Source organism: Podarcis gaigeae, assembly GCF_964106915.1.
Source record: "Podarcis gaigeae genome assembly, chromosome: 8".
In the NCBI taxonomy this organism is placed as follows: domain Eukaryota; kingdom Metazoa; phylum Chordata; class Lepidosauria; order Squamata; family Lacertidae; genus Podarcis; species Podarcis gaigeae.
The window spans coordinates 6,108,408-6,120,602 of record NC_139684.1 but is presented as its reverse complement, the minus strand read 5'-3'; the positions used below and the strand labels follow the sequence as shown (position 1 = coordinate 6,120,602).

The 12,195-nt window shown below is 50.7% G+C and overlaps 1 protein-coding gene across 6 annotated transcripts in view; it reads left to right on the top strand.

The window, feature by feature from the left end:
* Positions 1–11,635, top strand: part of DMTN (dematin actin binding protein) — a 68,125-nt gene extending 56,490 nt beyond the window's left edge. For 3 of the 6 annotated variants that reach the window (XR_014567599.1, XR_014567600.1, XR_014567601.1), the window contains 5 exons: positions 1,000–1,064; positions 3,346–3,398; positions 5,349–5,408; positions 5,528–5,608; positions 7,834–11,635. Coding sequence is in view for 3 of the 6 variants with exons in the window: in XM_083753374.1 (XP_083609500.1) it covers positions 1,000–1,064; positions 3,346–3,398; positions 5,524–5,608; positions 7,834–7,947 (317 nt within the window). In the remaining 3 variants the exon portion in view is untranslated. The other 3 variants (XM_083753372.1, XM_083753373.1, XM_083753374.1) reach the window with 2 other exon arrangements.
* Positions 11,636–12,195: the final 560 nt, after the last annotated feature.

Sequence of the window (12,195 nt, the reverse complement as noted above, 5' to 3'; positions counted from 1 at the left end):
TTTTTATTTATACCTTGCCCATTTGGCTGGGTTTCCCCAGCTACTCTGCATGGCTCCCAACAGAATATTGAAAACACACAAAAATATCAAACATTGAAAACTTCCCTAAACAGGGCTGCCTTCAGATGTCTCCTAACAGTCAGATAGTTGTTTATTTCCTTTAAATCTAACGGGAGGGAGTTCCACAGGATGGGCACCACTACCAAGAAGGCCCTCTGCCTGGTTCCCTGTAACTTCACTTCTCACAGCGAGGGAACCACCAGAAGGCCCTCGGCGCTGGACCTCAGTGTCTGGGCTGAACGACAGGGGTGGAAAGCAGAGCAATACATTTGACACCAGATTGGCTGCAGGAGTTGTGGAAGGAGGCATTCGAGACGCCATCCTACAGTCTTAGGGATTTGGGATTTGTGTAGGCTTTACACCTTAGCCTTTTCTTCGAAAGATGTCCCACAAGGCAGTGTGTACATGAATTTGTCTAATCCTCTTTTAAAGGTTGGTGGCTCTCATTGCATCCTGTGGCAGAGATTTCCACAGTTCAGCTGTGTGCTGTGTGAAGAAGCAGGTTTTGCCAAAAGAGCCCAGGAGACACAGAGGCAACTGCCCTCCTGCAAGTGTGCCTGAGCATTTGGCCCCATGAGAGCTGTCCCTGGTGCCCTTCAAGTGTTGTGGCCTACAACTCCCATCAATCCTTGCCAGCCTGGCCACGCTCCCATCAGCCCCTGCACCAAAGAGCTGTGCTGCCCGGGGCTGATGGGAGCTGTAGTCCAAAACCAGCTGGGGCAACCCTGTTGGGGAAGGCTGGTCTAGAGCAGCAGGTGTGTCCCTTGGCCAGAGCTCCTTGTCTTGCTGCCACCCTGAGCAGCAGCCCCACGGCCTGCCCCTTTTCCAAGCTCCCTTCCAGCACTACCATCTGCCCATGTTCTTGAACTGTTGCTCAACCCATATTAAAAGGAGCCCTTTCCCCTGCCATATTAATTGCTGGTCTTCCTCTTTTTTCAGCTCTTCACGGTGGAAGCTCGAAATCTTCCTCCCTTCCTGCCTACGGGAGAAGCACCCTCGCCAGGGTAAAGTGCCAGTTAGGGGCCTCTGCCCTGAACCTTCCAACCTTCCCTTGACTTCCCTCTGCCCTTCCATGGTTACCATTATCAATCCTTTATTTTATTTTATCTGCTTATCTTACTTTCTCTAATTTGTTAAAAGAATAATGACCCATTTTTCTATTGTTTTTCATACGTTACAAGCATTACTCAAATCCTGCCAAATTTTTAAAAATTGTTCACAGTGTTCTCTTGAGCACATTATAATTTTTTTCCCATTCCTCCTTAATCTTTTTCTCTTCCTGGCTTCTGATTTTCCCAGTCAGTTTTGCCTTTTTGGCATAGTCCACCATAGTCCTTCAGCTTCCACGAGTTCTAGTGTTGTGACAGAGACTTTTGTCTTTCCCCTTTCTTCTCTTGGGACTTTCCCCAACCCATGGTTGCATTCACTGCAAGCGCTTTCACGGTCTGGATTGGACCCATAAAATGCTATAATGCCCCTTGCCTGCCTGCCTGCCTGCCTGCCTGCCTGCCTGCCTGCCTGCCTGCCTGGAAATGGTGTTTGTGTGTGGCTTTTGTGCTGCTGGAATGTATGTAGCCTGCTATGAAATGAGAGCAATGCATTTGCTGCTTTGACCTGTTTTGCCGCTCACCCTGAGCTCCATTGAACGCAGACCCTAGAAGATTGTCCACAATGGGGTGCAGGTCTTGAGTTGAGACACACTGCCCATCTCTGCTCTATCCCTTGGATGGAAGTAGAAAAAGTGAAGCTGTTTGGAGGGAATATGCATATTCCACACATCTAGAAGTCCTCAGGTTTCCTTTTTATGAAAGCAGTCTTGCTTTTGCTGGTGCAGAGAGGGCTCCAGAACAATCCAATCTGAGGCGGTGGAAATCATCTCAATGATCAGAAGAAGGGCTGCCCTTCCAGATTGTGCCCGTCCCTCTGGTGCCTGCTTCCACTCTGAAACCATAGAATCATAAAATTGTAGAGTTGGGAAGGAACAACAGGGAGTTGGAGCATCATCTAGTCCATGGGTAGGCAAACTAAGGCCCGGGGCCCAGATCCGGCCCAATCGCCTTCTAAATCCAGCCCACGGACGGTCCGGGAATCAGCGTGTTTTTCATGAGTAGAATGTGTCCTTTTATTTAAAATGCATCTCTGGGTTATTTGTGGGGCCTGCCTGGTGTTTCTACATGAGTAGAATGTGTCCTTTTATTTAAAATGCATCTCTGGGTTCTTTGTGGGGCATAGGAATTCGTTCATTTCCCCCCCAAAATATAGTCTGGCCCCCCACAAGGCCTGAGGGACAGTGGACTGGCCCCCTGCTGAAAAAGTTTGCTGACCCCTGACTAGTCCAACTCCCTGCAATGCAGGGAACCACAGTTGAAGAATTCCTGACAGATGGCCATCTAAGCACCGCCGAGGAAGGAGGGTCCAACACTGTCTTCCAAGGGAGTCTGTTCCAAGGGTCTGTTCCAAGGAAGTCTCTTCCAAGGGTCAAACTGTTCTTACAGTCAGAAAGTTCTTCCTAATACAGTCGTACCTTGGATCCCGAACGCCCTGGAACTTGAGACGTTTTGGCTCCCGGATGCCGCAAACCCAGACGTGATTGTTCCAGTTTGCAAACATTCTTTTGGAAGCCGAACATCCGACGGGTCTTCTGCGGCTTCTGATTGGCCGCAGGAGCTTCCTGCGGCCAATCAGAAGCAGCGATTTGACTTCCAAATGTTTTGGAAGTCGAATGGACTTCCAGAATGGATTCCATTTGACTTCCAAGGTACGACTGTATTTAATTGGAATCTCCTTCCTTGCCCTTTGAATCCCTTTGATTTGGGTCCTCCCCTCTGGAGCAGCTAGAAAACAAGCTTGCTCAGTCTTCCATGGGGCAACTCTTCAGGTATTTGAAGATGGCTGTCAAATTCTGATCCGCGCCATCTTTGACCAAGAATCGCACAGCTGGCATTGGCCCTGCAGAGAGACCTGCTGGCCTGGGGCTGAGGTCCCACAAGTAGCCCACATCTCATGCCATTATTGGGAGGTGGGGGTGAAAATCCTTCTGTCCCCAAGCAGAAAACCTGAGTAATAAAGGCACAATCACATCATGGACACGTTCAATCGGTTGCCTTTCTACAAAGCTGCAGTTCCCAGGAGTCTTTGGGGAAAGTGATGTGTGCTTTAGATGTGTGGTCTGGATGTGACCTAGGAAAGATCGAAGTGCCCCCTCTCTTCATTCCACAAAGGCACCAAGGTTGGCATGTCTCTGTGGGTGACCCTGACTCTTCTGCATTTTTTTGCCTTCTACAGCTGCAGTCCACAGAGTTCAGTCCTGCCGGCAGCGAGAAAGGGAGCCCAGGTAAGTGAAGCTACGGGGTTGGGGTTGGGCAAAGGCAGACCTCTCATCTGCTGACATCAGTCACCTGCCCTAGCTTGGACCCTCTTCTGCTACTTCTGAGCCACTTCTGACCTTCCTCCTGGTCACAGAATTGTAGAGTGGGAAGGGACCCCAAGGGCAGTGTTAGAAACTGGGATAGAAAAGCTAGGAGCCAAATGGCTCCTGGGACCTGGGTTGCAGGCGCCAAAACAGAATGTCTAGTCGCCATTTGGGGGGAGGGGTGTGGCAACACTTTTTATTGTTTTGATAGGCATGAACTAATACTCAATTCACATAAATAACACATTGTCAATATCACATTTTAAGCAGAAACTGCTAATAATTTGGTGTTTCCAATAAAAAATATGGGTACCATACTTCAGTTTTCAAAACACTCTTTTTATTAACATATTGCCTATCCTTAACATATACAGTGGTACCTGGGGTTAAGTACTTAATTCATTCCGGAGGTCCGTTCTTCACCTGAAACTGTTCTTAACCTGAAGACCACTTTAGCTAATGGGGCCTCCTGCTGCCGCCGTGCCGCCGGAGCACGATTTCTGTTTTCATCCTGAAGCAAAGTTCTTAACCCGAGGTACTGTTTCTGGCTTAGCGGAGTCTGTAACCTGAAGCGTATGTAACCCGAGGTACCACTGTACTTCGATGCTTCGAAGCACATACATTTCAGTAATCCTCGAGTGTCAGCCAGGCGCGAAAATTAAGCACCCAGACTTTTTGAGGTGCTCACAGATGGAGAATCTTTAGGTGCAAAATGCACCTGGCACCCTGCTAATTTCGAACCCTGCCAGAGGATCATCTACTCCAACCCCCCACAATGGAGGAATCACACTAAGTGGTCTTGGCTACTTAGCCAATGAACCAATTGAAGAAGTTGGCAGGGGACTGTTCTCTTGTCACCTTCAGCCTCTTTCCTTCTGTCTTGCAGGTCTACAGGTGAGCACACATGCCCAACCACAGGTGGCCCCCTCGAGAGGTGATGTATCAGGCCATTTCCGCCAAGGATACCTGGGAGAGTGACGGCGTCTCACCCAAACCCCAGAGGAAGGCTCAAATACAAGATGGGTGACACCTGGCTTGAGAGCAGTACATGTGAAAAGGATCTAGGAGTCTTGGTTGACCACAAACTTGACATGAGCCAACAGTGTGACGCGGCAGCTAAAAAAGCCAATGCAATTCTGGGCTGCATCAATAGGAGTATAGCATCTAGATCAAGGGAAGTAATAGTGCCACTGTATTCTGCTCTGGTCAGACCTCACCTGGAGTACTGTGTCCAGTTCTGGGCACCACAGTTCAAGAAGGACACTGACAAACTGGAACGTGTCCAGAGGAGGGCAACCAAAATGGTCAAAGGCCTGGAAACGATGCCTTATGAGGAACGGCTAAGGGAGCTGGGCATGTTTAGCCTGGAGAAGAGGAGGTTAAGGGGTGATATGATAGCCATGTTCAAATATATAAAAGGATGTCACATAGAGGAGGGAGAAAGGTTGTTTTCTGCTGCTCCAGAGAAGCGGACACGGAGCAATGGTTCCAAACTACAAGAAAGAAGATTCCACCTAAACATTAGGAACAACTTCCTGACAGTAAGAGCTGTTTGACAGTGGAATTTGCTGCCAAGGAGTGTGGTGGAGTCTCCTTCTTTGGAGGTCTTTAAGCAGAGGCTTGACAACCATATGTCAGGAGTGCTCTGATGGTGTTTCCTGCTTGGCAGGGGGTTGGACCCGATGGCCCTGGTGGTCTCTTCCAACTCTATGATTCTATGATTCTATGATTCTAAGGCTGAGGAGGGTTTGAGAGGGGGGCCAGGAGGGAATAAGGTGGTGCAGCTGGCTGCCTCCTGTGGGTCCACAGCCATGCCAAGCACTATTTCTGTGGGAGAAGGCCCTGCAACTGTGTTGGGTTTATTTTCCCTCCGCAGAACGGCCAGAGAGGGCGGATGGACAGGGGAAACTCCCTCCCTAGTATGCTGGAGCAAAAGGTGAGAACCGCCCCTGGGGCCACCGATCTTTCGCATGGGGGTAATGTGTCCTGATGCGCCCACAAAGAAATGCAACCAAGTGGCCCCTTCGTTAACTTTGCTTTTCTTCCTCCCTGAAGATTTACCCTTATGAGATGCTGATGGTGACGAATCGGGGAAGAGTGAAACTGCCTCCAGGCGTGGACAGGACAAGGCTAGAGGTACAAAGAAATAGCACTGGTGCAGATCTACCTTTCTCAACCTTGACACCCTGAAAATCACTTCCTTGCTATTATCTTTATCAACAACATCATTATTACAGTCGTACGTTGGATCCTGAGTGCCTTGCGACTTGAACATTTTGGCTCCCAAACGCCGCAAACCCGGAAGAGAGTGTTCTGGTTTGCGAACGTTCTTTGGAACCCGAACATCCAACACGGATTATGCGGCTTCTGATTGTGTGCAGGAAGCACCTGCAGCCAATCGGAAGCCACACTTTGGTTGTCAAATGTTTACGGAAGTCGAACAGAATTCTGGAATGGATTCCATTTGACAACCATGGTGTGCTGATCCCGGGGGGAAGGTTACCGTAGGCGTAGTCAAAGTCCGGTCCTGGGTCACTAGCCTGGAATCAGTCCACAAGGAGCGGGGCGAGGTCCAAAACAGGAAGCCGGGCGGGGACAGGAGTACTGGAGAGTCAGGTCTGGGTCCGGGCAGGAACAGGAACTCAACAACGACGTTGCTCCCACAACCTGGGACCGGGCCGACTGGCCTTTATCTGTTCTGAGGCCAGAGGCGGTCCCGGCCCCCAGGAGACCCGCCTCTCTTGGCCTTAAGGCGAGCACTCCTCCTGGGAGCAACCAGTTCCCTTCACCTCTCTGCCCTGAGTCTCTGCAGTTCAGGAGAGGCTGAAGGGTTACTGGGCCCAGGGGGAGACTCACCTGCAGGCACTGAGTCCTCAACCACCTCTGGAGCCAAAGTGGATTCACCTGGTGCCTGCTCCTGAGACTCCGACACAGGTGCAGGCGCTTCAGAATCAAGGCCCTGCCCCAATTCAGCCGGCCCTGGAGGCGGGGACTCCTGTGCAGGCTGGGATTCCTCTGGTTCAGCCTCTGAATCGGAATCCCAGGCCATCACACATGGTATGACTGTGTTGTTGTTGTTGTTGTTGTTGTTTTAGAAAATGTATAAGCCGCTCGATTGTCAGAAAAACTCAAAAGGGCTTACAGAAAAGAAAAAGCAATTAAATTGGCAAGAAATAACAAGACATTGGAAAAAGTTAAGATAACCAGAGACTAAAAACATATTAAGACTCGCATCAACTTTCTAAACATCTGGACAGGCTGGTTTAAAGAAAAATGTTTTTAGCAGGTGCTGAAAAGAGTAAAGGTGTCAATACGCAGTGAGTTCCAAAGTTTGGGGTCTGCTGCACTAAAGTATCAAGTTCGTACAAATGTGGAAGAGGTATTATGGGGCACTTGTAACCGTGCCTGTCCTGCTGATTGAAGCAGCAGAGGGGCCACATGTGGGGTAAGAAGGTCCAGATGTTGTTGGGCTTCAACTCGCCGCAGCCTCAACAGCCCACATGGCCAGTGGGCAGGGACGATGGGAGCTGTAGTCCAATTTCTGTAAGGCACCAGTTGGTGTGCATAATATTGAGCTAGACAAACCACTTGTCTTGACTCAAGATAAGGCAGCTTCCCATGTTCTTTGAATCTGACATGAGATACAACCCCGTTCAAGACAAGCACCTTGCCTTACCCCCTATGTGCCCACTCGACCACTTCAATCGGCAGAACCGGCATTATTATAGGCTCCACATTTGTAAGAAGTCTCTTATCTTTCAGCCTGGCAGCACCTACACTTTGGAACTCCCTGCTGATTGATTTCAAGCCGGCATATTCACTGTACCCTTTTGCAGCGCCTACTCAAATGTTTATGGGACACGGGTGGCGCTGTGGGTTAAACCACAGAGCCTAGGACTTGCCAATCAGAAGGTCGACGGTTCGAATCCCCATGACGGGGTGAGCTCCCATTGCTCAGTCCCTGCTCCTGCCAACCTAGCAGTTCGAAAACACATCAAAGTGCAAGTAGATAAATAGGTACCACTCTGGAGGGAAGGTAAACGGCATTTCCGTGCGCTGCTCTGAAGCGGCTTAGTCATGCTGGCCACATGACCCGGAAGCTGTACGCCGGCTCCCTTGGCCAATAAAGTGAGATGAACGCTGCAACCCCAGAGTCGGTCACAACTGGACCTAATGGTCAGGGGTCCCTTTACCTTTACCCATATGTTTTAGAAAGTTGGTTCAGGTTTTCATTTGCTTCTAAAAAGTTATTTTAACTTTTCGTGTGCCTTGACTGCAAACCACTCGAGTGGTTTCATGAATCTTATGAAATGAACAAATGAATGAATGAGCAAGCCTTTTTCCTTCTCTCCCCATCCCAGCGCCACCTGTCAGCCGAGGATTTCCTGCGTGCGTTCGAGATGTCGCCGGACGAATTTGGCAAGCTGGCCCTGTGGAAGCGGAACGAGCTGAAGAAGAAAGCCTTCCTCTTCTGATCCCGGCCCACACACAGAGCCGACATGCCCGGCGTGACGCTCCGTGCGTGTGTGCCGACCCGTCTTTCATCACAGACGCTTTAGGGCTACTCTCGAGCTCGTTCGAAGGGACGTTGCTCCTTTCTCCCCACCACCACCACCCAACCGCCCTCACTGCAGAGGTGGCTGCCATGCCTTGACTCTTGGGGCAGAGGAAAAGTGGGTCAGGAAAAGAGTGGTGAGCACCCTGTGCTGGATGTGGCGGCTGCGGGGGGTGCCAAGTCCCTTCCCCACTCCCACCCCGGTGAAAATCAGCCATGTGTGGGGTGGGAAGAGGCCAGGGTGGAGATAAGGTGTTCTGTGCTGCCACCCTTAAGCTCATTCCGTTGCTGGCTTTACTCCCAGACCATGCATCCTCTCCCCCCTTTGGCACAAAGGCCCATCAGGTTTTCTAAACTTGGGCAAGAATGAGGCCCAGCGGGCAGATCTGAGCATCATGGCACCAAGGAGACTCCCACCCTGCAGCAGGACCAGATTGAAGAGGGTGTCTCTGCCCCAGCATCCTCTTCTCACAGGGGGCAGCCTTGCCACACTCTCCCACTGATTTCCGCCCCCTTGTGACTGGTACTCAGCTGCCCGCTGGACGTGCCTAGCCTCCGCTGGAGTGAACGTGACCTAGGGCTGCTTCTCATCTAAATGGCTACCAAGCAGCAGGGTGATGGCTCCCTCCCCAGCAAAAAGAAAAAAGCTTCCTTTGCTAGCTCCTGCCCCTACTGGACAAACGGAAGTATTTCATGGCCACTAAGATGTGCTGTCTACAGGAGGAATGCAGCCACTACCACGGTGCCCGCAGGCATGGAGAAGGGCATAGAGGTGGGCTTCATTTGGAATCGAGGCATGTGTCCAGGCCCCCGTTCTGCAGGGGGTTGGTCTAGGTGAGCCTTGGAGTCACTTCCAACTCTATTGTTCTGGTTTCTTACCCACTGCCAAAATCTCCCTTTCTAGGCCAGCTTCCTCTACCCGTTTCCGCCCCAGCGTTCCCAACTCTTCCTGCAAGCTGGTCCTGGGCCAGCTATATGTGGCACCTGCTTCCTGCTCTCCCTCAGCCCTGCCATCCCACCCATCTAGGCTGTAACATTCTTCTGTGCTGCACCTGCTGTCTGCCCCCCACCCCAAAATCTGGGGGCCCCTGCAAGCTCTATTCAGCGAGACTTTGAGGATGTGTCTGAAGAGAGGAATGCATTTACCTGCTGCTGTCATGCCCGTAGTTCAGGCCCGCCTATGTGCCTCCCCCCCTCCACATACCCTGCACCTGTAGGTACCCAGATCTACCTGCCCTGTCTCCACAGCTTCATGCTAGTCCTGTGGAAAGGACTGCAGAGAAGGTGGCTTGATGCAAAGCCTGGGTATGCCCCTGCTCCTGCGCAACAGGTGTGGCGTAGTGGTTAAGAGCGGTGGACTCGTAATCTGGTGAACTGGGTTCAATTCCCCGCTCCTCCACATGCAGCTGCTGGGTTACTTGGGCTAGTCACACTTCTCTGAAGTCTCTCAGCCCCACTCACCTCACAGTTTGTTTGTTGTGGGGGAGGAAGGGAAAGGAGAATGTTAGCCACTTTGAGACTCTTTAAAGGTAAAGGGACCCCTGGCCATTAGGTCCAGTCGTGGCCAATTCCGGGGTTGCAGCGCTCATCTCGCTTTACTGGCCGAGGGAGCCGGCGTACAGCCTCCGGGTCATGTGGCCAGCATGACTAAGCCGCTTCTGGTGAACCAGAGCAGCGCACGGAAATGCCGTTTACCTTCCCGCCAGAGCAGTACCTATTTATCTACTTGCACTTTGACGTGCTTTCGAACTGCTAGGTTGGCAGGAGCAGGGACCAAGCAACGGGAGCTCACCCCGTTGCCGGGATTCGAACCGCCGACCTTCTGATCGGCAAGTCCTAGGCTCTGTGGTTTAACCCACAGCGCTACCCAAGACTCCTTAGGGTAGTGATAAAGCGGGATATCAAATCCAAACTCTTCTTCTTCTTCAACCCTAAAAGCTAGAGGAGTGAGAGCTCTCTTCTGCTTCAGCCACCGCAAGGCCCCCAACTCTGTGCCACAGCCCCTGGTCTCTCGGAAGCTACTACAGCCAGTTTAGGTCATGCAAGGCAACTGCATTTATGCCAAGGGACAGGAGCCTACTAGCCGGCCCCTTCTGTCTTGCGCATAGAGGCCAGGCTCTGCAAAGGATCACTTTGGGAGTGCAGCTACTTCACAGGCAAGATCCAGGCTGCTCTGTCGCTTTCCATACCAAGACAGGCTTTCTTTCTTTATGAGCCAAACAACTGTCAGTCTCAACCCAGACTGAGCAGCGAGAGCAGGGAGAGCCAGGACAGGAGGAGACTAGGCTGTCTCTACACTGCCACACATTTCTGCTCACCAAGAAATGAGAAGCACCTGTCTACCCCCATCTCCTCCTCCTGGAGGCCAAGGCTCCTTTTTGCCCATCACCATCGCACTCCCCCTGCCCCAGGGAGCACACAAGTGGTTGCGTGCAATACACAAGCACCCGTGCCTGTTGAAATACCAGGGCCCACAAGTCAGCACAGTCGGACTAGGTGATCCTTTGGGCCCCTTCCAGATTGCATGATTTTAGGAACACAAACCAATGTTGCACAGGCTGCTAGACATCAGCAGCGAGTTGCAGGGTTGGTTTCTGCTGGGGCAGAAAAGAGCTCTCTCTCTCTCTCTCTCACACACACACACACACACACACCTAAAGCAAGAGGGGGGCACTGTCCCAATGAGCACCTTCCTCCACAAAATCTACCAGCCCTTAAGTGGTGGCTTCTCACTGACTGGTAAAATTACTGCAGCCTAGTGGTACTTTTCATCAGGCTATTTAAAGAGGGGGAAGAGTTTGCCAAGGAGGAGAAGGGTGCTTCAAGCCACAGTTCCAAGGAACATTCCCCAATCCAGACCAGCGCCAGGCCTACCTGTCTCACTTAAGGGGTCCTGCACTGCACCAGCAAAAACCTCCCACCCACAATGCTGTCCTGGCACTTTTCAGTCTAGTAAGGGTGCTGCCATTGCATTGTGGGAGGGAGAGCAGAAGAGCCTGGAAGGGTTCGCTGCCCTTGGTGGGGTGGATCAAAGCAGCAGCAGTAGCAGTCTAAGCCCAAGCAAGTCTATCTTTTGAGTCAGGAAGATGATGAGAGAGGTGTTTTCCCTTCACCTGGCGCCTTCCAACTGCTTTTGATGGCAGGTCCCACCAACCCAGCGTGCTGGCTGGAGCTCAAGGTTGCTCCAAATATCTGGGAAGCAGCAGGACAGCACCCTGGCCCTGAAATCCAGCCACCAAGACTGCCCAATGAGCCATTCCCCAGGGCTGTGGGAGAAACTGCCTTTCCTGGCTCAGGAGCCCAGTGTTCAGCTCACACCTTTTCCCTCCACACAGCCCCTGCCATGCTGCCCCCCTTCCATTTCCTCCCTCCTGGCCACTCCACTTTGTGCAAATGTAAAGAATGTAATTTATTAGAAGTCACCGGCCTCTACTTGCTTTTCACTGCTATTCTGTGAGCATATCTATAAATAAGGACCTCCTAGTGCGAAGAGCGGCCTACCCCTATTCCACCACCCACTTTGGCTGATGTCAGAATCTGTGTGAAAATGATTTCCTCTCTAACCCCCACCCCCTTTTAATTAAATGTGAAGTGGCTTTATTCAAAAAGGCCTTGTCCTTGCTTTGTTATTTGTTTGTCAGGACTGATGTATGAGCTGCACCACACTGTTAAATCCTTTCTAGCCTCTCTTCTGTTTATTATTTCATAAAATCTATGCACCGTTTGATCATTAAAAACAAAACAAAACCTCAAAGCAATTTACAAACAGAATAAAACAATAAAATTACTAGTAAAAACCCTAAAAACCCTAAAGCAAAACAATAAATTGAGAACAGATTAAAAAATATAGCAATATTCTACATGTCTGGGTAGCCTTGTCTAAACAAAAATCTTCTGGGCACAGAACCAGAAAGAGCATAGTGGACACGCCTATCTGATATCAAATGGCAGGGAATCCCACAGTGTAGCCGCTGCCACACTAAAAAATCAATTTCTTACAAATACGAAATGAGTATTATATGGAACTTGTAACAGTGCCAGCTCTGTCAATCGAAGCAATCGAGTGGGTGTCTATGTGCTAAGGTGATCTTGCAAGTAGTGCAAATCTCTGAGCAAAGGTGTTCTATGCTGACAAGGCCTCACTCTGTCAGCAATCGTGCTGCGGCAT